Source organism: Astyanax mexicanus, chromosome 6 (genome assembly GCF_023375975.1).
Source record: "Astyanax mexicanus isolate ESR-SI-001 chromosome 6, AstMex3_surface, whole genome shotgun sequence".
Taxonomy (NCBI): Eukaryota; Metazoa; Chordata; class Actinopteri; order Characiformes; family Acestrorhamphidae; genus Astyanax; species Astyanax mexicanus.
Window position 1 is genome coordinate 12922450 of NC_064413.1, and position 25051 is coordinate 12947500.

The 25051-nt window shown below is 40.0% G+C and overlaps 1 protein-coding gene across 4 annotated transcripts in view; it reads right to left on the minus strand.

Moving 5' to 3' along the window:
- Nucleotides 1–25051, minus strand: part of fmnl1b (formin-like 1b) — an 87461-nt gene that overhangs the window by 42967 nt on the left and 19443 nt on the right. For all 4 annotated transcript variants that reach the window (XM_022673936.2, XM_049480269.1, XM_049480271.1 and 1 more), the window contains exons 3-9: nucleotides 8868–8951; nucleotides 7534–7614; nucleotides 6819–6892; nucleotides 5186–5269; nucleotides 3248–3370; nucleotides 1179–1266; nucleotides 237–313 (exon numbers count right to left, since the gene is read on the minus strand). In XM_022673936.2, coding sequence (XP_022529657.2) covers nucleotides 237–313; nucleotides 1179–1266; nucleotides 3248–3370; nucleotides 5186–5269; nucleotides 6819–6892; nucleotides 7534–7614; nucleotides 8868–8951 — 611 coding nt within the window. The remainder of the gene's footprint in view (nucleotides 1–236; nucleotides 314–1178; nucleotides 1267–3247; nucleotides 3371–5185; nucleotides 5270–6818; nucleotides 6893–7533; nucleotides 7615–8867; nucleotides 8952–25051) is intronic.

Sequence of the window (25051 nt, forward strand, 5' to 3'; positions counted from 1 at the left end):
CCAATGTATCAATGTAATAATCATTTAATCATTTATTTATACTTGCAAACTTCATTTTTTTTTCTGAATAGCTTTGCAATCATACTCTTCCTTCTGGGTGCAACTATTTTTGCAAGCATTTCTTTGAAGATGAGAAGATTATATGTAAATGTTCCCTGCAGAAAGGAGACAATAGCCACACACACACACACACACACACACACACACACACACACACACACACACACAGTTATTACCTGGCACTGTTGTTGTTGAGGCTTAGGGTAATCTCATTCACACACTGAGGATGGTTCATCACCTGATTAAACCCTGACTGAGAGAAAAATAAGAAAAGACAAACGTTTTCACAGTTTAACTGTACATGTCTTTGTGATGAGGTATAAAGAAGAATTGGAAAACATGTCCATCACCTTGATGCCTAGAAAATGAAAAAAAATTAGGATTTAGCAAAATATATTCACAAAACTATAAAAGAATTACAGAAAGCCCTAAATTTAGAAAAAAAAAGATCTTTAGTGAGCATGTGCAGAGGATCGATGTGAGAAAACTTTCCACACATTGTACTTGTGAGAAAGTTTGATAAATTATTAAAATTAAATTAATTCACAATTTGTATCCACATACACTGAAGTAAAGTTTAGTTGGTGTACCTTAGCGGATTTTACTTAAAGCTGCAGTCTTTAAGACTGGACAAACTGGAGAACCATAGCCCCCTTTTGTGGATACTACTTTCATACCAAACCTTGATTACAGTCACCAGTTGAAATCACCTGTTTGAAATCACATGATTATTTAGCTTGTTTATCTCATTTCCAGATCTAAACTGACTCCAGCCCAACTTGTTTAGAATGTGTTGCAAGCCTGAAATGCTGGAACAGATGTATTTTAACAAATGAAATGAAGTCGAGCAGAAAAAACAAAACTATTAAACTATATCCAAAAAAAAAAAAAAAAAAAATCTGTAATTAACAATACACAATGATTCGTCTGTGTAAGAATCATTGTATATTTTTTCCCCTAACCTTTTTTGGCTTGGAGTTGTATTTTGTTCAAAAGAATTGTATGTGCACTTAAGAAGATTTCTTATGGTTAAATGTTTTCTTAATTGCCTTCACTCATATTTACAGGTAAGCTGATTATAATTTGCAGGCATGTCAAGAGTAGGTCATATGTTTTACCTGGTAGTTCATGATGGCCCGCAGACACATGATGCAGAGGTGGAGATGGTCCTTCTGGCTGACCAGCCGCAGGTTTCTCTGTACCTTCCTGTGGTGGAAAGAGTTCAGTCTTCAAACGTCAAACATGTGGAGAGAAAGGAGCGCACACAAACACACCATTTATTCACCCACAATCACCCTGATCATACGGCGTGATCAGGATGGATATTTGGGATGGAATGAATGGTGGAGCTTCAGATGGAAATGCATAATGGAGAAAATGGTGAAAATGTGAAAGAGAAAAAATATATGGAATTTAAAAGTCATCAGAAGAAAGCATTAGAGGATTGATTTTGTGGGGACAAGGGCCAAAATGTGTATGTTACTTCCAAAACTTTCCAACGATAACTAGAAAGGTCAATTCAGTCTTATGTGATTTAGTCACAATAAAATTGGTCTTAACTAACCAAAACATGTTTTTTTTTCTAATTTTTGGAATATATTGATGAATGAGGCCCAAGTGTTAAAATTGCCAGCATGCTTGAAGGAAAGTGCAGCTACTGGGTTCTGATACATCAGCTCACAGACGCTTTGTGCTGCGGACATCACCCTTTGGAGTGGTGTGGGAAGAGAGCACCATCTACCCACCCAAAGAGAGCAAGGACAAGTGCACGCTCTCAGGGCTCCGTAGCAGATGGCAAGCTAAATGAACAGGATTCGAACCAGCGATCTCCTGAACATAGTGGCAGTGCTTAGCCCGCTTGACCATTCGGAGCCCCATAAAATCACTTTTTAAGAGGAAAAACAAGAACTAATTTCTGAATCTAAATCATTTGCAGAGTTAAGGCCTTTGCACACCACATATGAGGTATATAGCTGAGATGTTTCATCCATTCAGTAATAGAGGGGTCATTATCCATTGTCTGGAAACCCATTTTCCAGGAAATTAATAATAAATGACAGCAGTGTATGCATAAAACAAGGTGTACAATAACTAGTGTTGTTGTTGGACATACACTATTGATCAAAAGTTTTAAAAGACACCCATTTTTTTTTCTTTTTTTGCCAGTGAACTTAAATGGTACTAAAAATCATTATCAACAGTTGATCTGTAGGAATGGAAATAAATGACTTTGGATAAAAAAATGACTATTTACTTAGTCTGTAGTAAAGCAGTGCTGGAACATATATAAAACACAGCACATTCATAAGAACTACAAGACTCAAAGAAAAACAGATAACTCTGTAATTATTAAAAAATACATCTTTTCTTTACAGAAATTACAAACATAACTATGTCTAGGCAGCTAACTTCTTTCAATTCATTAATCATTTGAAAACTTGTTGTTTATTAATTGATCAGTTACTGAGCTGAATTAGGGCTGTTCATTTAAAAAAATACTTGGTAATTGTTTTTGTTATTTTTATATACTTAGTATGCAATTGTCATAAATGGGTGTGACCTAGAAATCTGTCACACAGATAGATTTTTTTCCTGTAAATCATTCAGGTGGTGTGTAAACCACAACCTTCGCCTGTCAAATGCACAAAAATGTAAAAGCGGTGAAAAAAAAAACAGTTCTGTTATTAGTCCTCAGGTACACATTACACTCATTCATTTCTCTGTCTCCTACAGAAGCAGGAATGCAGATTTACCTGATACAGGTAGTTGAAGGTGTGTGTGTGTGTGTGTGTCTTCCACCCCCTGCCCCTGGTGATTATGTTCACTAGCATGTGCAGGTATGATGCTGCAGAAGTTTATGGCATGTTTAATTGTAATTAGACCTAGTCATGTTTCCCTTTCAATAGATAATCTCCATTCAAAAATGTTGTTTAGTCCAAGAATTTGCCCTGAGGTGTTTTGCTACATAAATATAAGTGTCTGTGTGTGTGTGTGTGTGTGTGTGTGTGTGTGTGTGTGTCTGTGTGCAGTGTTTGCACTGTGTCTTGCTCAGGTTAAACTAATCATTTAGCCTCATCCTGCTTTCCTGCTGGGTTTTTGATAGGACCAGCAGGACATAGCACACACACTCAATCGGACAAGCATTTTTGTATAACTGCAGAATTAACACATGCTGTGAGTTACTGACCGCGAGGTGAGGGAGCGATTGGGGCGTGAAGAATTGTGGGTAGGGGAGTTAGTGGCACTGGAGGTCAAATCTTCCACAGATTTATCTTCAAAGCTGCTATTATCAGTGCTTTCCAGATCATACCTGCAAACACAGACACACCATGTAACCTCACTTCATGGGCCCTTTTTTTAAAGCTCCATATATCTGGTGCAAACATGTCTTCTGTTAGTTTCCAATAAATTAAGAATTCCTGGTTTTTGTCTGGTTTTGCATTTTCTCTGCTGAAACTTTCTCTGATTCTATCAGATAACAAAGGTTTCCTTCGTGCATACATCCCATGAAAATTAAACATTTGAAAAAAATCATAATAAATCCATAACGTTTAAGTCAAAATACACATTTTAGTTGTGTCCCTGGGTTTCACTCAGTCCTGTTACCATAAAACTTTACCCATCTGAACAATCTGGAACAATTAACAAGTCACGTTTACAGGAAGTGACATCAGCTGGTTCTTCTGAAGATCATGGGGAGACTAAACATAAGTTCATTCATTTTTCTGTATATTTGATCTTATTGTAACTATGACTGAGGAGTTCAATCTCAACACTCATTCCTGTTACCTAAATTTATCCTTAGATCTTATTTGTTTATTTTTAAAATACAATTTTTGGGAAAATCACTAGAATGTGCTCAGTGTTCTCATGCTATTAGCATAGCTGCCATTTAGCTGTTTCTTGTTTTTTGCTAATTCTATGCTAAAAACCCATTCCTGTTACATTCAGTTCTGTTACTCATAACATAAAAAGTAACAGGAATGAGTGCCAGTAACAGGAGTGAGTGCCAGTAACAGGAGTGAGTGCCAGTAACAGGAGTGATTTCCAGTAACAGGAGTAAGTTCCAGTAGCAGGAATGAGTGCCAGTAACAGGAATGAGTGCCAGTAACAGCAATGAATACTGTCCCCTGGTTTATTGATTTATTAATGTGAATATTAGTCAATGTAAACCACTTTTTTCCAATTCTGTTTGGTTCATAATTTATTTGATTAATAAATTTGTTTAATAAATTGAATTATGATAAATTTCAGGTTTGGCTCTTTTTGAAGAGATAAAAATGGCTTTGCATATTTAAAAAAACAATACAATGTGCATGCATATATAGTGATTTTTTGTTTGTCATAAATATCAAATCATAAATCAGTTATTTGAACATGCAGTCAACCATTTCTTTAAAATAAATACTTTCTTGAGAGAAAATCAAAGGAATTAATGGACTTGCTTTTAAACATGCTTTTTAAATGTCACATGAGTTTTGGTAACAAAAAATGTAACCATCTTCGGATTAGAAACCTTGTAATTAATTAAGTAAAGCTGCCTGAGTTTGAACAGTTCATGTTTTGTATAGTTAAATATATGTGTTCTTAGATTCAGAGTTGAAAAAAAAAATAATATCTATACTTAATATAATTAAGTTTAATTTGGAAGAGTTACAACAAGCAAATGGCACACATTCTCCATGGTGGAGAAGATAATAGAAATAAAATAATTTGACATGTATGTGCACAGGAAGCTAAGGGGGTTTATCCTTGTTTCTGCCACTTTGGAGGCGCAAAGTGACAGCATGACATGCCACAAGTCATGACACTGATTTGCTTTAATAACATACTGTACAGTTCTATGACTGTGTATTGTCAGTGTATTAACACCACAACATAATGCTTACTGTAGACGAGGGGAAAATGTTAATAAATGTGTAATATGAGCCCATTAAATTATTACACAACTCTATGTGATAATTTACATTTAGCTAATAAATTAGACTTTAAGCTCAGTGATAACAAACCAAATTGAACTTCATCACTATAGTCAAAACAAAAACCTGTCTAAGTAATATAAAAACAGATGTGCAGACACAAGCAACAGATCACTCTGTACTGATGAGCTGTTTGATGTACGTACGGGACGGCACGCTGGGCGAAAGACAGGTAGTCAACCAGAACATCCAGCCCTTTATTCTCTTCACTGAGAAACTCCTGAGCCCAGCTAGAGAGAGAGAGACACAGACAGAGAGACAAAAGAAGATGAGTGACATATAGTACATGACATCACTTCCATTGTAATCACAAGTTGGTGATGACATTTCAAACATTTCTGAAAAGATGCTTATCTACCCATCAAGCAATCGGAATGACATCTTTTTGGTCACACCCAAAACATTGACAGCTGCATTTAACCTCTGACCTGCTACAGGTTGTACACACGTGCACTGAGAGGGAAACTTTAGTGCTAACCTCTAACCTCAGACACACAGAAACACATTATTTACAACAGATCTTCCTCCTACAACACCTTTTACACAGAAAACTAGACAGAGAATTTGGCCACACCAAGTACAGGGGTTGGACAATGAAACTAACTAAAACACCTGGTTTTAGACCACAATAATTTATTGTGGCGACGGACAGTTCTGGTGGAAACATTGAATTCTGCCGTGATTTGATCAGCCGTGGTTTTATATTTTTTGGATACAATCCGGGTTAGCACCCAAACATCCCTTTCAGACAGCTTCCTCTTACATCCACAGTTAATCCTGTTGGATGTGGTTTGTCCTTCTTGGTGGTATGCTGACATTTACCCTGAATACCGTGGCTCTTGATACATCACAAAGACTTGCTGTCTTGGTCACAGATGCGCCAGCAAGACGTGCACCAACAATTTGTCCTCTTTTGAACTCTGGTATGTCACCCATGTTGTGAGCATTGCAATATTTTGAGCAAAACTGTGCTCTTACCCTGCTAATTGAACCTTCACACTCTGCTCTTACTGGTGTAATGTGCAATTAATGAAGATTGGCCACCAGGCTGCTCCAATCTAGGAATGAAACATCCCACACTAAAATGAGTTCCATAAGGACTATTTCACACAATTTTTTGTCAATTAAATGTCTGGAACATTCTTTCCAATCAACTGGAAATCAACTTTATTGAACCAGAACTCATTTTCACACCACATACAAAATAAAATCAAGTTCTCATTGATCCAATCTTTTAACGCATATACTGGTTTGAGATCCCAGTGTACCTTTTAGCATGAATGCTGCATCACAGAATTGTACTGAATCAATCTGATTACCCAATACTAGCTCTAAATGACCCCATCCTACTTATTTTGGAATATGTTGCATTGCCTAAAATGCAGAAATGGATGTACTGTAAAAGGTTTAATGACATTAAACATGAAATATATTTGCTATATACTGTCTGTAATCAACATAAAAAAAGAATCAAATAAATGTCAAAGTAAATCAAACATTTGCATTTTCTATTCAGTCCAAACCATTTCTAAAGTGGGGTTGCAGCTATTGAGTGTCATTAAACAGAAGCTTCCATTATGGCTAGTAATTTCCATAGTTACCTCTCATCTTACTAGAGCTTTTATCAGCTCTAGGTAACAGTTATTATTGGACAATCAGTCATTTGGGACAGGGTTTAATCAAAGCTTTAATGTGAGTGGTTTGTTTCAGGGATCAGGGAATAATTTCTTCCAATTCTTGTGTGAGTGGGTGTGTATGTTTGCATGTGTGTATTCTTACCCAATGTGATTGGTTCTTAAGGATATCTCCAGCTCTCTCAAGACTTGTGTTACCTCTTGGACACGCCTCTTGAACTGATGATCAGTAAAAAAACGACCATTAATGAGCTATGTTCCCCTCTCTTACCCACAAATAAACACACAAACACACACACAAAAAAAAAAATAAGAGGGCACTTAAAATAATGAGTTTCTATGATTTTACCAAATTGAAAACCTCTGGAATATATTTAGGAGGAAAGTGGATGACCACAGGCCATCAAACCAAACTGAAAGGAACTGAAAGCAGTGTGTAAGACTGGTGGAGGAAATCATGCCTGAATGCATGAAAACTAAACCAGGGTTATTCCACCAAATATTTTTTTCTGATTTCTGAACTTTTAAAACTTTATGAATATTAACTTGTTTTATTTGCATTATTTAAGGTCTGAAAGCTCTGCAACTTTTTTTGTTATTTCAAACGTTTCTCATTTTCTGCAAATAAATGCTCTAAATGACATATTGTTATTTGTAATTTGGGAGAAACGTTGTCTGTAGTTTATAGAATAAAACAACAGTGTTCATTTTACTCAAACATATACCTATAAATAGCAAAATCAGAGAAACTGATTCAGAAACTGAAGTGGTCTCTTAATGTTTTCCAGATTTGTACACACACACACACACACACACACACACACACACACACATGCACGCGCTCACATACACACACACACCTTCCTGGAGCCTCCCTGCTCAATGAAGCTCTTCAGTTTCTGCAGGTATGCCGACGGGGGATTTTTCACCTGAAAGCGCTCCTGAGGAGAGAACACACAGAGCAGGGCACTCAGTTTAATTAGACAGTACATGCAGTAAGAGAGAGAGAGAGAGAGAAAGAGAGAGAAAGAGAAAGAGATATTTGGAGACCTAAGGAAAAAAAAACACTCAAATTATTAAAAGAGAACACACACACACACAAATACACACTCACTCATATATAGGGCAGGTTCCAAACCATGCTTTAGGGAATTCCTCAGTCTTCAGACTCCTTAGTTCTGGAGGCCTCTAATTTATCTTGATTATGGTTGAGAAATTTCTACACCATGGCTAAGGTCCACGTGTGGTAATTTAATTTGATTGGACATGATTTGATAAGACACACCCCTGTCTATCTATGTACAGTTCCATGAAAAAGTTTGGGCACCCTGATCATTTTCATGATTTTCCTTTATAAATCATTGGATTTTCAGCTCAGCAATTTCAGGTAAATATATCATATATCAGATGAACACAGTATTATTGGAGAAGTGAAATTAAATTTATAGTATTTACAGAAAGGGTGCAATAATTATTTAAACTAAATTAGGCAGGTGCATAAATTTGGGCAACTCAACAGAAACAAAATTACATCAATATTTAGTAGCTCCTGCTTTTCCAGAAATAACAACCTATAAACTCTCACTATAGCTTTTAATGAGAGTCTGAATTATTTATACATCATTTTATACAGTTTCCTGTCCACAGTGCTGCCTGGTTAAGATGACTGATACTGATTATAGTTTTTATAAAATGTATATATAAAATAAGGTTAATAAATGAAAATGTATCTTTGAAACAGAACAAGGTCAAACTAGGCCTATTTAAAAAATACTCCCACTTTTTGTCCACTGACCATTTAAATTGTACTAACACTAACAGGCCATTTAATAAGCTCCACTTACTTTCATTGGTCCACTATAAACATCAAGTGTACAGTTACAGGCTGTAGTGCACCTGTTGTCATACACAATTCATCAGTCACACTCTAATGCATTCAGCATTTCCTTACATTTCTCATATTCATTGAGTAAAGTCCACCAACCGGAAAAAATTAAATACAGTATAAGTGCGCAGGTTTTTGTGTATATTTAAAGTTTGAGAAGGACATTGCTTTGGTCAAGGGATCTCTAATATCACTAAACAGAAAGAGGGAAAAAGAAGAAAGAGGAAGAGAAAGACCAGGACCCCCTAAGGGCACAGGATGTACAATATTTATGAGACTCTGCAGGATGCAGGTGTGTGCGTTGCTCACCTGGTCACAGACCAATTCCCACTTCTTCTCATTGTCATACTGGCAGAGCAGTTCAGCTTTATCAGGAGGAAGATTCATGGAGTTCTAGACACTCACACAGAGAACAGGAAAGGGACATTTTAAATAAAAGTTATAAAACAGTGCATTTAATATTAAAGGGTTGCCATTCCCTTCTTGTAACTCTTCCGAATTAAACTTATTTTTTTTTCAGCTCTGAATCTAATAACACATATATATATATATATATATATATATATTTAACTATTCAAACATGTACTGGTCAATCTCAGGCAGCTTTACTTAATTTATTACAAGGTTTCTAAGCTGAAAATGGTAACAAAACTCATGTGACATTTAAAAAGAATGTTTAAAAGCAAGTCCACTCATTCCTTTGATTTCCTCTAAAGAAAGTCTTTATTTTTAAATTAATAGTTGACTGTATGTACAAACAATTTATGACAAAAAAAATCACTTCTGTTACTGGCACTTACTCCTGTTACTCATGTTTTGAGTAACAGGAATGAAAGTAACAGCAATGAGTTTTTAGCATAGAATTAGCCAAAACATGAAAAATAGATAAGTGGTGGCTATGCTAATAGCATGAGGACACTGAGCACATTCTAGTGATTTTCCCAAAATATTATTATAATGATCTATATTATACAACTGATTTTTGAAAGACATTTTTTTTGGTTTTTATAAAATGTCCTTTCAAAGGTGGTACTAACCTTTCCAAGAGTATTAGTAATTTTTGGTGTGCTGTATGTACTGTATATCTATGACTCTATTAGGATTGAAAATCACAAGCCATCCCATGATACAATTATCACAATATGTTGCCCACAATAACAATACTATGATAATGAATTAATCATAAGACAATTATCTGTGTTAATGAAGAGGATAAAATACTCTTAAATAAACTAATACCAGGAATTAGAGACTTAATAGTGTCAGGTTCACACAATTTAACAACCAATATTTTTCACTGCAGGTTCATTAACCCTATTCATTAGAGTAGCCCCACTACATTAATTACTATTTTTTTGCACTATAAGGGGCACTTAAAATCATTTAATTTCCCCCAAAATTGCCAGTGTGGCATTTAATTCGGTGTGTCTTATGTATGAATTTTACCATTCAGGTATTAAGGAGCAGTAAAGCCACTCTGCTGAAGTACAGCTTTATACAGGAACTTCAGTTTAGTTCTCCAGCACCGAGACTGGAGTAGCATTAGCATTAGCCGCTAAACACTAGCTCTTTTGCAAAAGGTGAGTATTATCGGTCTTTAGCCTGATGCTAACCCCAGCTAGCACTGCTGGAGCAACATTAGCATTACCCACTCAGGGGCGTAGCAGGAAATTCTGGGCCCTGTACACTCTCAATGTCACTGGGCTACTGTCCATTCCTGTACATAAGGAACATGAGCAAAAAAAGAGTAAAACAACTGTGTTTTAATGGGCCCCTCTCCCTACTCGAGCGCGACTAACCGCGTTCAGCGCTAGCTCTTTTGCAGTGCAGAGGTGAGTATTAGTGGCATTTAGCCTGCTGCTAAATACGGCTAGCACTGCTGGAGCTGTATTAGCATTAGCTGCTAACCGTGCTAAGCGCTAGCGCTTATCCGCTAATACTCCAACCATAGTGCTGGAGAAATTCAGGAATCTAAGATTACTGTAAATAAATGCTAGCACTTTTCTCACCCAAATAAACAGGTAGGCTATCAGGAGAGAAATCTGTGTAGATTAACATCCAGTGCTTGTTTGACTTTAAAAGAATTTTTTTTTTTTAACAAATTTTTTATGTTTCGTTTACTTAGCTTAGCTTTATTTAACTTAGTTAACTACTTCCCGCACCATCAACCAGCGGCGAGACCTGCTGAATTAAAAGTAACTGAGTTTGTATAATTTATGTTTAAATAAATATATTGATATTTGATGCCACATATCAATATCAAAAAACAAAAACTATACAATATATCGCAATATTAATATTTTGTCCCACCCATAGATTTTATATGCATAAGTTATACTACCTTTCCTTTCTTTTAGGGAACTAAGCAGAAACTTTTTAAAGATCTATTCAAGAGGTAAGCAGATCCATTCTGACCAAGATGCTAAACTAGATGCTAAAGAAGCTAAACTCTTCTGAAGCCTAATATCTACATTAGTATTTCATACCAAGCAAGCAAATCACCACCTGATTTCAAATGATCAGTAAGTTAGTCTCAGTCATCACCTGAAAACACCTGATATTATATAAGGTATTTCTGTGTGATTGCAACAAAACCTTGCAGCATAAGACTGCTGACCGCTTGTCTGAGTCACTGGGAATCTGCTGTGTGTGTGTTTGTGTGAGTGATTAATTTGTTCAGCATTTCAGCACTACTTGCTGCCACTGAGTCATAGAAACATTCTATAAGGCATTATTGTCCACTGTGTGTATGTGTGTGTGTGTGTGTTATTCCTCCAATGAAAACACTCATGCCATCCATGCATAATTCAGGGGACTGTCATAGCAACAGGTCATGTTGCAAACAGAGCTAATCTACAGGTTTAAAAGACCATTCTTGGGGTAAGAGCACACACACACACACACACACACACACACACACACACACACTGTGACTAACACACTAAACTTTAGAGCTACACTGCTCCCAAAGCACACACTCTGACAATACTCCATTGTATACTGTAAATAAACAGTATGAAGTCAGAATACTGAACACTGATTTTTAAATATGACACTTTTTTACGTAAATGTATTATTGTAAAATTTTGTCATACACAGCATTTTAATATCCCAGCAGGCATACAATATAGGCTACGTTCATCTTACCATGTCCATCTTGACAGTTCACATTCACAAATGTAAGTGATCTGTTATTTGTGTAATGTGAACGAATCTGTCCCTGAAATTTGTTCTTTACCTACAACAAAAACATCATATTTGAGAGACGACACGTAGCTTTATAAAGGGAAATGGATGCTTCAGCAGCTCATATGTGGAGCATCTATTGCTGGAGGGGAGAGTAAACAGCTATTCTGAAGTACATGCTCAGGTTGAGGAGGTGAAAAAATGCCAGGTGGTTTGCTTTTGCTGTTTTTGCAGCTACAGCTGCACCAAGAGAGGCGTGGGTAAGAAAGAGAAGCCTGTAGCGCATGCGTAAAAGCAAAAAGACGCATATGTATCTGATTTAGAACCACATATGAAGGTGTCTCAAATATCAATTGAAAAATCAGATTTGGCTCGTTCACACAGCCATGAAAAAATAAGATCAGACTGAGCAAAGAATCTGATTTGAGTCACTTCGGCCTGGTAATGTTATCATAGGCATAGTTACCTCAGCAGTGTTATTCTAATCATGATGTCATGGTGGCCAGACACACATATACAAAACACATAGTTTATAAATATAAAGGTGCTAGACTTAAAGGAGTAGTTAGAGACAGGCAAGGTAAGAATCAAAATGGCAGCAAGGGATAAAAATTAAACCAAAGTGAGCAGGACAAATTGTCATAAACAGGAATTCCAAATCAGCTAGAAGGGCAAGGCAAAAGGAGTAGTCAATAAACAAAAATTATATTCAATACCAAGTAAGGATGAAAACCAGGGTTATTTATATTATTAGGACAGGTGTGAGTATTTCAGAAGCTCGGGGAGTCTGAACGCCAAAGTGTCACATGATCAGGAATATCCTGGGGGTCTGGTGTAGGGGCATGCTGGGATATGGAGTCTTTGGTTTGTGCACTTAAGTCTGTGGCAGGCAGACTTGACTCAAACTCATTTTTTTGGAGACTTGAGGAACTTAAGACTCGACTCAGACTCACTCCCAGTGACTCAACACAGACTTTCACCTAGAGACTTGACTCAAACTCATTTTCAGAGATGTGAGGAACTAAAGACTTATCTCAGACTCACCTCCAGAAGCTTGATGCAGACTTTAACCAAGAGACTTGACTCAGACCTACACCCAGAGACATGAGGAACTTAAGACTTGATTCAGACTTGCTACCAGTGACTCAATACAGACTTTCACCTCGAGACTTGACTCAAACTCATTTTCAGAGATGTGAGGAACTTAAGACTCAACTGAGACTCCCTCCCAGTGACTCAACACAGACTTGCACCCAGAGACTTGACTCAGGAGCACAATCAGAGATGTGAGGAACTTAAGACTTGATTCATATATGCTCCCAGTGACTCAACACAGACTTGCACCCAGAAGCTTGACTCAGGCTCACAATCAGAGATGTGAGGAACGTAAGACTCGACTCAGACTCACTCCCAGTGACTCAACACAGACTTGCACCCAGAAACTTGCCTGCCTCAAACTCATGTTCGGAGACGTGAGGAACCTAAGACTCAACTGAGACTAACTTCCAGTGACTCAACACAGATTGCACCAATAGACATGACTCAAACTCATTTTCAGAGACGTGTAGAATTTAAGACTTAACTCAGACTCACTCACAGATGCTTGAGACTGTAAAATGATTTGAAAAAATGTCTGGTTTACATCATGCTTGTAGTGATTTTTTTGCCTGTAGTTATTTTGGTGTTATTGGAGTTCTGACACTATAGGCACTAACTGTTAAGGATCTAAATACAGGCTTTCCTTTCATTTTCAGCTTATCTCTGAAAGTGCAGATCATCTCTACAGGTAAACCCAGACATGTAGGAGGTCTGACGCAAACCAAATACTACAAACATGTTCTTAAGACGTTCTTAAGATTTGATGACGGCTTTTTCTGCTGATGTCTGGGTGTAACACAACAATGGACTTGATGAAGTGATGATCACAGACAGATGAACTGAAACACTGACCATATTTCCAATTATCCAGTCACAGAGACGTCATTGTTGCGTTGATATTGCGGTTGCAATACAACAAAATGTGAGATGCTACAGCAGCTGAATACGCTCAAGTAGTGTTTATTGCAGGGTTGGAATAACCCCCTATGAACACTACTTATTATCAAGCACTACAGCAGAATTTCCCGAGTTAAAATATTGTCTGTTAGCAGGATTAAAAGCACTGGGCAGCGCATGTCTGGAGCAGCCCTTCCATTTGTATTGTCAGTAACACTGTTCACTTCATTTTAGAACATGCAATCCAGACTTTCCAAAGATTTTGCCAACATCTTCTAATAACCAGAGTACAAACTGTGACTTAATTAAAATATTAATTAATATGTATTGTAGCTAACTGGCCATCTTATTAGCTTTACCTACTTTAAAGGTCTACTATACAGGTGTTCAGTTACAGACTTTAGCCCATCTGTTGTCATACACAATTCATCAGCCACCCTCTACCCCATTCCTTACACCAAACAGTGTAGTTATGAAAGCCTTTTTATTATTATTAAGGTACACTTTCAAATTATTCATGATGTAGAGGGCACATCATCATAATGTATTGCAAATAAGGGGAACTCAGTAGACTCTCAATCACTTTTTCCACACAACAAGGGCATCCAGTATGGCACCCCTAAAAGAGAGTATTTTATGGCATTATAGAAGTCACTTAATGGATGGAGGCCCAAGGGCAGGGCACCCTCTCCATGAATCCACCACGGATTTCAACAGATCTTGGGTGTCTCTAATAATGTAACCAACAATGTGTAGACTACACACATTCTTTTTATTTTCCTTCTACAGGTATTGTTCACACTTACAAACTCTCTTTGATTATTCTTTATTTTTCCTGGCAGGAAAATGCACTGTGTTTTATGTAGAAACAGATAAAACTAACTTTAAAGGAGAACTCCTTTGTGAAATTGCCTTTTGGTGTAGTAAAGCATGATAAAGAGTACTAACCTTTGTTGAATAGCCCACCTCTGTTCTCCGACAGCTTTCCGAGATCAAGCAATTTTATCGAGTTTGTCCAAAAAACGCTTTGACTGGGTGATACGGCAGATAAATTGCTTTTTACACTGTTATCCACCGTTAGCTCAAAGTAGCTCCACACCTCATTGGAAGAATCCGGAGAGCCCTGACATTTAAAACGAGGCATTAAGAACTTTAAAAGTGCACAAGAAGCTTATCAAAACCACTGCAGTGTAGTTTTAATAAGACTCCTATTAACTACTATTAATGCCTCGTTTTAAATCTTAGCACTCTCCGGATTCTAGCAAGGAGGTGTGGAGCTACTTTGAGCCTGGATAACGGTAGAAAAAACGATTTATTGGGGCAAATTATGCCCTGTGTCACTCAGTCTAAAGGGTTTTTGGAGAAACTGTTTAAATTTCTGGATCTCGGAACGCTATGGGAGAACGGAGGTGTGCTATTCAACAAAGGTTAGTACTTTTTATAATATTTTACTACACCAAAATCCATTTTACACCGAACTTTAAAAGTGCAGCAGAAGTTTATTAAAAAACACTGTATACAACCCGTAGCATAAGCAAAATCTCCAGGTGCCGCCATCTTAAAGTAAAGTCATGATCAGTAGAGTGACGAGCATGTATTGTTGACAGAAGTACATGCTGTATACATGAAGACGGACTTTAGCTTCAGCCAGCATAACAGTGAAGAAAGTGAAGAAAAAAGAAGACAGAATGGTTCGAGTTTTTGCCTTTTCAGCCTGCAACATTACATGCTCGTCATTCTACTGATCATGACTTTACTTTAAGATATCGGCACCCGGAGATGTAGCTAACGCTATGGGATGCAAACAGTGTTTTTTAATAAACTTCTTCAGCACTTTAATAAAGTTCTTAATGCTTTGTTTTAAATGTCAGGGCTCTCCAGATTCTGGATTCCAATGAACTTTGATCCTGAATAATGATGTAAAAAGTAATTTATCTGCAGGGGCAAGAATATGCCCCATATCACCCAGTCTAAAGGGGGTTTGGACAAACAGAATAAAATGTCTGGATCTTGGAAAGCTGTGGGGGAATGGAAGTGGGCTATTCAACAAAGGTAAGTAGTCTTTATCATGTTTTACTACACTTAAAGTCAATTTCTTTTTTCTGCTTTAAAATTGGTTTAAAACACACTTTCAGACACCAACACACATGGAAACACACAATCCCCTGAGCATGGTTTCATTAGCCCAGCGCTGTGGCCTATATTACACATTAGGTTTGTGGGTGGAGAGCTGCTGATCTGCAGTAATGCACCCTCAGGGCATCTCTCTCTCTCTCTCTCTCTCTCTCTCTCTCTCTCTTCATTTCTCTCTTTTTCTCTCTTTCTCTCATCCTTCCTAGACAGAAAGCACATAGCACAACATCAACTACACCATGCTACCCACTCTTCAAACTGCACTTATTAAACTTTTTAAAGTGTCTCTTAACCTCTAATTATAGTTTTGATCCTTTTCCTTAGTTGGAAATGAGGGTAGGCAACAGGAGACACAAGCTCAAGGACAAATACTTCCTCTGTTCTGTGTTTCTCATTCCATCACTCTTTTTTTCACTCACCTCACTTTTGTAACGACTCACTGAAACACGTTTTGCCCAGTTGTCAGACTTTGAGAGGGGGCACAGAATGGTTGTTTGGAAAAACTTTAAGCTGCCACTTAAGCTGACAATCAGTATGCCACCATTTTATTTCAAAATTTTCCCATTTTCTCCCCAATTTAGCACAGCCAATTATCCAACCCACTCACTAGGACTCCCCCTATCACTAGTAATGCCCCAACACACCAGGAGGGTGAAGACCAGTGTTGGGAGTAACGGCGTTAAAACTAACGGCGTTACTAACGCCGTTACTTTTTTCAGTAACGAGTAATCTAACTAATTACTATGACTGTAACTATAACGCCGTTACCATTTCCGACACCCCGTTACTGCACGTTACTTTAGCAGCTCTATGAACTTTTTTTTTTATTTCGCTTTGCCCTGGTTAACCCCTCCTCTGTCCGGTGAACTTGAGCTTCTGGCCGCTGTGCCTGTGGTTTGGCGTGGTGAAGTGAGGCACAATTGTGACGATTTGCTGCTCTAATTAATTCAGTGATTGCCCTGGACAGCCAAAGTTCCGAATTAAGGACGTTAAGCTCTTTTTAGCTGCTCTGGTTTTTGTGGTGCTGCTGCTTTCTCTTTTAGAGCTTAGATTCTCTGCCCGAATCCCACCTGACCTGAGGACCGACCCGAAATCGGGCTCCTATTTTTATTTTATGTAAAGCTCTGGTGTGATAATCACAATGTTGCTAAGTAACCAATTATTATTGTTCACTAAAGCGAACGAAATAGCGAAAACTGAAAGTGAAAAAACATTTGTGTTAACTGAATCTAATAAAAATGGTAATTAAAAGGAAAAAAACATAACTATCTCTAACTGTATTTTGTGTTTATAAAACTAACTAAAACGAACTGAAATTATTGATAGAATACCCTAATTTTCGTGTTTAATTTATTTATAAGCGCTGTTGTACAGCGGGCGGTGTTGTGCCGAGCGCGCGGCACCTCGTGGTCCGTGGCGTTAGTTCTTGTGTAAAGCGCTCGCGCTAGCCGCAAAATACGACAGAAAACACTGAGAAACTGCAGAATTATGAATGGGATTACAATATGAGCGCCAGGCAGATGAAAGAGAAACAGGAGATACAGTGTGTGAGAACATTTACCTGTGAGTAGCTCATACCAGAACAGGTAAATCTCTCTCTCTCTCTTTCTCTCTCTCTCTTTCTCTCTCTCTTTCTCTCTCTCTCTTTCACTCTCACATTTCTTAGATTGATCTCTCTGATGAGATGTGTGAAAACTAATAAAAACTAGCAAGCCCACCCTAAAAACTTACTGAACAGAAAAAATAAATAAATAAATAAAATTAAACTATAATAAAAATGAAAAATGTAATCACGTGAACGCCTCTGCGTTTGACTTGCAGCACTGTGTGTAGTTGTTCTTAAAAATCATTTAAATTAAATAATAGTTCTATGCTTCTATGTTACAGTGTTAATTAACATAATTCTGATTATATTTCGCTCATTCAATCAGCCCGAAAACAGACAGTTTATGGGGCAGATCGGGTCGGGCTCGGGCTCATAATGACAGTTCATGGTTCGGGCTTGGGCAGAATGTGCACGGGCTCCGGCTGGGTCGGGTCGGATTTTTTGGGCCGATCTAAGCTCTATTCTCTTTTGGTGAAGCTGTTATATTAATACCATCACGGTCATTAGATTGTTGTTTTTGTCCATTATTTTGTTTTGTTTATATATACATATTTCCTTTGAGTGTGGCTTGGTTTGTTTAATTTCATCCCCAGACGCGTTTTTCCGTTTTTTTTCAGTATTACAAGTTTTAGTAATTTTCTTTGGTTCTGTGGAGAATTTCGTTTTGTTTTTTTGAAATTCGTTAGATTATATTTTTGTCAACATTTTGGGTTAAATTTCGTTTGTTATTTTTCTAATAATAATAGTAAATACATAATTGATTTCCTTTTTTTGACGGGCGAATAATAAAAAGTAACGCATAGTTACTTTTACTGGTAACTAATTACTTTTATAGTGGAGTAACTCCGTTAGTAACTCAGTTACTTTTTTGGAGAAGTAACGAGTAACTATAACTAATCACTTTTTCAAAGTAACGTGCCCAACACTGGTGAAGACTAACACATGCTTCCTCCGATACATGTGAAATCAGCTGCTTCTTTTCAAACTAATGCTGATGCAGCATTGCAAAGTAGCCAGCGTGCTTGGAGGAAAGCGCAGCGGTACATCAACTCACAGACGTCCTGTGCTGCAGACATCACCCTAGGAGTGAGGTGCGGAGGGAGCAGGGCCAATTTTGCTCCCTTTGAGCGCAGGCAGCTTGATGGCAAAGCTGCATGAGTGTGGGTTCAAACCTGCAACCTCCCGCTCATAGTGGCAGCGCTTTAGACCGCTGGACCACTCGGCACCCCAGATATTTTTTAAACCATTATGTGAGAAAATTAAGAGAGAAAACCGTTACAAAAGAAATCTGTTTTGGAAAATTAAGTGTAAAAATTAAACACACGGGGATCGAACCTGCGTCGTAAGGGTTGCAGTTCAATACACTACCACTGCCCTGGCTAGTGAATTGGGAAAGGGTTGTGAAAAAATGGCCCTTGTAATGAGATAGGGAGCCAAAGCACAGGCAGAAAAATGAGAACGGACGGAAACTAAAGTCACACCAAGCGCAACAGAGAGACAGGGGAGGACTATAAACAAAAGCTCACCAGAAAAGCATTTTATTTCATTTTTTTATAGTTTAAACAACCTCACAGGCCACATTTTTCATGCTTGCACGCCACATCTGGCCTGCGGGCTGCCTATTGCCATCCCCTAGTCTAGGGGGCCGTTGCAAAACACATTCAGTCACCCCTAAAAGTGACACAAAAGACATAGCTTAGAGATATATGTGTAGGACGTCCTGTAGCTGCCTCTCGTGGCAGGGCTTCTTACTGCCACAAAACAATTCCTTGAGCAATTTGACCAAATGAGGCCAACAGAGAAATTCTCCTATTTGGCCAGGAGAGAACTTCATGTAGTCCCCAAATAGAACCTAAGCCAGTGGCAGACCTTAACTTAGACCTCGGTCAAAAATCTGGCTGTTATATTTGATGAGGGTTTTAAATTTGAGAAGCAGATGTATAATAAAGGCAGTAGTTCAGTTTAATTTTCATACCAACTCAGACAGCTATCAAAGTTTTTTTTTATCTTTCTCTGACTCTGGGCAAAAAGCACAAAATCACTGGATCTTGGAAAGCTGCGGGAGAGCGGAAGTGGGCTATTCAACAAAGATAAGTACTTTTTATCATGTTTTAATACACCAAAATTCAATTTTACACTGGAGTTCCCTTTAAGTGAAATGGCTTTATATGTTTTTTATTCAATTACCTGATTAATGGAATGGAAAACCTGATTATTAAAATACTCAATAGCTGCAGCCCTATTTCTAAGACTACCTGACTTTACTTGCTTTACAGTTGCCTGTGTGTGGTGGCAACACACTGCCATTCAAAAAAATTAAAGCCAGACTAACTCATAGCATAGACCCATATCTTTAATGACCCAACCTCTAGTTATCCACTGCTACCATGCCATTTTAAAGTGATTGCATGTTGCCACCCAGAACAGGCTATGAATTACACTGCTGTCTATAAGTGTGTTCTTACTGTATGTGGGTTTGGTGTATCAGAGGCAGAGAGAGAGGGAGGGAGAGATGGGGATAGAGAGAGGAGGGAGATAGATGTGGCATGGTAACACAGTTCGTTTCTCTCATTGATCATTCACTGCGTGTGCAGCTGATGATAGAGCTGGATAAATAATGACTAATCCATACACAGTGATCTGAGCTGCAGGGCTGAGGGCTTAATTTACTGTCCTACACACTACACTACACACACACACACACACACACACACATAGACACACAACTACTGTATATCCATACTCAGATATTGCCTTTGTGAAGCAGCATTCCTATCGCTTCTGTTTGAGTGTAGTAAAATTGGAATTCGACTAATTTTTCAAAATTTCAGCAAAAAAGGTCATAAGGTCAGTTATATAGTCCAATATAATAATTATAATGTCAATATGTGGTAGTGTGGGTGGTGTGGTCAGGAGGTACCGCTGTTGAATAGCGACGTAAAGGCAAAAGGAGGCGCTTTGGGCAGTTGTAAACTGTTCAGCTGACTTACGTTTATTAACAAAAAAAAACAAAAAAAGAATACAATACACTATATACACTTATTTTTAGGAGTAGGCAGAGATAAGTGGATAATGCTACCACTAGTTAAGACTTAAGGGTCAGAACGCTAACCCAGTCCTTAATAGAGTTCTTAAGCTTTTTAGCTCCAGCAAACATGTCCGTCTCAGAGAACTCAATCTACCTCTCCTCCCGTAATGCGCACCCTATACCCCTTAAATACCCCCCGGGCTAAACCAAAAGAGTACATGGGTGAGACAGCTACCAACAATTACACATATAACAAATATACACATAACCGGTTATCTTCACTCATACGACATACTAGGTATAGGACAGGTAAGTATAATACACACATATACATACACATTTAATTAACAATTTTGCTTTTTCCCCCACAGGTAATCTGGAACCCCCCCGGCACCAAAGGTTTCTTCCCACCCCATTAAGGGTACAAAAGCTGGGTGACCCGTGCGCTGCCACTCCATAAGGAAGCCGGTAAGCAGCTGGGGTAACCTGCCTAATTGAATATTAAAAATTGTCTTTCAGGATAGTTGGTGATTGGTGTGGGGACCCACCATATCACACAATAATAGCTAAAAAAGGTTTTCTGATCCTAGTGGGGTATTGGTGGTTGTTACGCCCTCGCTATGTTTTCTGGTGTCTTCCCCGTTTCCTAGTGTGTTTCTCTTGTACTTTTCCATTACGTGTGTCTAATTTGTAACTCCGCCCCTTCCCAGGTGTTCTGTGTTTCATGTTTAGTATAAATAGTACTTGTTAGTCTACGTTTTCTGTCGGTCTTTGCACCTTCCTACGTTGTCTGTCTCGTCACGCCTTAGTTTAGTTTTGTCACGTTTCCTATTTGCTCTTTGCCACGTTTATAGTTCTTTGTTTAATTTGTATTATTTGCTTATATCTCTTGTTTGTTTATATTCCTTGTTTTGTATATATTTATGTATTATTCCTTTGTATATATTCCCTTACCTTGTTTTGTTATTATCTGTTTAGTTTAGCTTAGCTCTCTGTTTGTTTGTTTATGTACATATATTTATTCGTTATTCCCTTGTTTGTTTATTTGTTTATTTGTTATTTATTAAAAGTCATGTCTTACCCGTTTAAACGTCCGCCTCCCTTCTCATCTCGCGTTACAGAAAGACCGACCGCCATGGACGTTTATGCGGGACACCCTTGGGTTGGATCCGGGCTGGCCATCCGTCATGCCCCCTTTGGGACCTCGGCGCAGGAAAACCCGAGGCCTCGAGGCCGGAGAAGGCCTCGGGCTGGGCGTTCTAAGAGGTCCCAAAAATCGGAGGATTTTCTTGGGGGGGGGCTAACTGTTGGGGCTATCGGCCTCGGGGGACACGAGGCGGGCAGAAACGCAGGCGGTGAGGATCCCTACTTCTGGGATTACGTGGACCTCCTCGCAGCTGCGTCTAGTTCGGAGGATGAGTTAATCCTTCCGGCTCTCAGATGTCCTCCGTGTCTCCGGGAGGAGGCCGCCTACGTCCCGGAGCGATCTTCAGCAGCGCCGGCTTTCAAGACGCCGTCTTCCGTCCACCCGCCTCCCAGGGCGCGCTCCACCTCGGCGGCTCCGCAGCTAGCTTCAGCGGCTAACCAGCTAGCATCTCCAGCGGCTGCAGCTCCAAGCTCCTCTACGGCTACGCGGCTAACGCAGCTAGCATCTTCTGCGGCTGCAGCTCCAGGCATCCCCACTGCTACGCGGCTAACGCAGTTAGCATCTCCTGATTCCACGGGTCAAGTTTCTCTGGCTGCTACGGCGCTCGCATCTTCTACGGCTGCAGACCCAGCTTCCACGGCGGCCGCCGAGCAGCGCTTCCAGTCACCCGTAGCGGCAGCAGATCTTCGCTCCGGGGTTCCCATGACAACGGCGCTACACTGTACTGCTACTGCCACCCCGGAACCTGAATACGCTGCGGTGAAATTAGGTCAAGTCTCCGTGCAGTCTTCAGCAGCCCGAGTCGTCACACAGACACCTACAGCCCAAGGGTCCAAGTCTGTTCATGTGAGTGTTCCTGTGTCAGCGGTGCCCGCCACCGCCAATGTTTCTGTGCCAGCGGTGCCCACCGCCTATGTTCCTGTGCCAGCGGTGCCCACCGCCCATGCTACGATGCCAGTGGTGCCCACCGCCAATGTTCCTGTGCCAGCGGTGCCCACCGCCTATGTTCCTGTGCCAGCGGTGCCCAACGCCTATGTTCCTGTGCCAGCGGTGCCCACCGCTCCTGCTACGATGCCAGCGGTGCCCACCGCTCCTGCTACGATGCCAGCGGTGCCCACCGCTCCTGCTACGATGCCAGCGGTGCCCACCGCCTATGTTCCTGTGCCAGCGGTGCCCACCGTCCATGCTACGATACCAGCGGTGCCAGACACCGTCCATGTTCCTGTGCCAGCGGTGCCCACCGCCCATGTGCCGATGCCAGCGGTGCCCACCGTCCATGTTCCTGTGCCAGCGGTGTCCACTGCCCATGTGCCAAAGCCAGCAGTGCCCACCGTCCATGTTCCTGTGCCAGCGGTGTCCACTGCCCATGTACCGAAGCCAGCAGTGCCCACCGTCCATGTCCCTGTGCCAGCGGTGCCTACCGCTCCAGCGCCGACCACGCCGCCAGCCCCAGCTGCTCAAGTCACCGCGCCGTCAGCTTCTGCTGCCCGAGATGCCGCACCGCCAGTGTCTACTGCCCGAGTCGCCGCACCGCCAGCTCCTGCTGCCCGAGTCGCCGCACCGCCAGCTCCTGCTGCCAGAGACGCCGCACCGCCACCAGCTCCTGCTGCCCGAGTCGCCGCGCCTCCAGCTTCTGCTGCCCAAGCCGTCGCGTCGCCAGCGAGGCCCGTCACCACACCCATGCCAGTCCCGGCGCCCAGGACTAAGTTTTGCCCCAAGCCTCGTGTGCCCAGGTCTGCCCCAAGGCCCCCGGACCCCAGCCCAAGAACTTTGCCCAGGCTGGCTCCACGAACTACCCCTATGACTTTAGCCAGTCCTGGGCATCCCCAGGTCTTTCTGGTCCCCATGTCGCTCCCCGTTATGGTTCCTGTGTCGGTCTATGTTCCTGTTCCTGTCTTGTCTGGTTTCTGTGTACCTGTTCCTGTCACCGTCTTCGTGTCTGTTCCTGTCAATGTTTTGGTTCCCGTTCCCATGTCTAGTCCTGTCCAGTCACCTGTCATGTCTCACGTCCAGTCATCGTCCCCTGTCCAGTTCCCCGTCCAGTCTCGTGTCTCGCCCAATGTCCAGTCTCCAGTCACGTCCCCGGTTCAGTCTCCTTTCTTTGTCCAGTCTCCTGTCCAGTCTTCAGTTCAGTCTCCAGTTCTGCCCCATGTTAAGTCTCAGGTCTCGTCTCTTGTGTTTCCCGGCCTCTCCCCGCCGCCGGCCCCCGGGGTTCGTTTTTACGCGCCTCGGGAGCTGCGCGTTTAGGGAGGGGCTTCTGTTACGCCCTCGCTATGTTTTCTGGTGTCTTCCCCGTTTCCTAGTGTGTTTCTCTTGTACTTTTCCATTACGTGTGTCTAATTTGTAACTCCGCCCCTTCCCAGGTGTTCTGTGTTTCATGTTTAGTATAAATAGTACTTGTTAGTCTACGTTTTCTGTCGGTCTTTGCACCTTCCTACGTTGTCTGTCTCGTCACGCCTTAGTTTAGTTTTGTCACGTTTCCTATTTGCTCTTTGCCACGTTTATAGTTCTTTGTTTAATTTGTATTATTTGCTTATATCTCTTGTTTGTTTATATTCCTTGTTTTGTATATATTTATGTATTATTCCTTTGTATATATTCCCTTACCTTGTTTTGTTATTATCTGTTTAGTTTAGCTTAGCTCTCTGTTTGTTTGTTTATGTACATATATTTATTCGTTATTCCCTTGTTTGTTTATTTGTTTATTTGTTATTTATTAAAAGTCATGTCTTACCCGTTTAAACGTCCGCCTCCCTTCTCATCTCGCGTTACAGTGGTTCAATAGTTACAACATTGGGTTATTAATGATATGGTTATGGGTTAAATACCTGTGTTCACTAAGCTGCCAATGTTTGGCCCATCAAAGAATAATATAAGGAAGTAGGAACATGAAATCTCTGCCAATTCAAAAAAATAAATAAAATATCAGAAATCAGGTCTAGACAAATATTTAAAGCTATAAATGATGAAAGATATTTAAACCAGGTCTTCTGTAATGTCGTACTTCACTGAAATCAAACCATATGCAATCATATTCTACAAAAACTTCATCTGACTCTATTACCTGATTGGCTCATTTGGATAATTAAACATGTGTGTCTTTAAGACACTGCCTGACGTCTCTCTGCTAATCTCTAATGAGATACTATTGATTATTAAGTGTGCACATGCATGTGTAAGCACAATATTCATTCACAGAGCATAAACATGCATGCTGCAGTCATAATACACAGCCTGTGGCAAGAGTTCAAGCCTAAACTGAACCCCATGATTTTTAACCCCTTTAAATTGCACTGCATTAAGAATGGTGGTGTGTCTTTGTGATGAACTCCCCTAGAAATAAGGGTTAATCTACAGTTACAGCTGGTATCAATAATGTAAGTGAATAACACATCTGC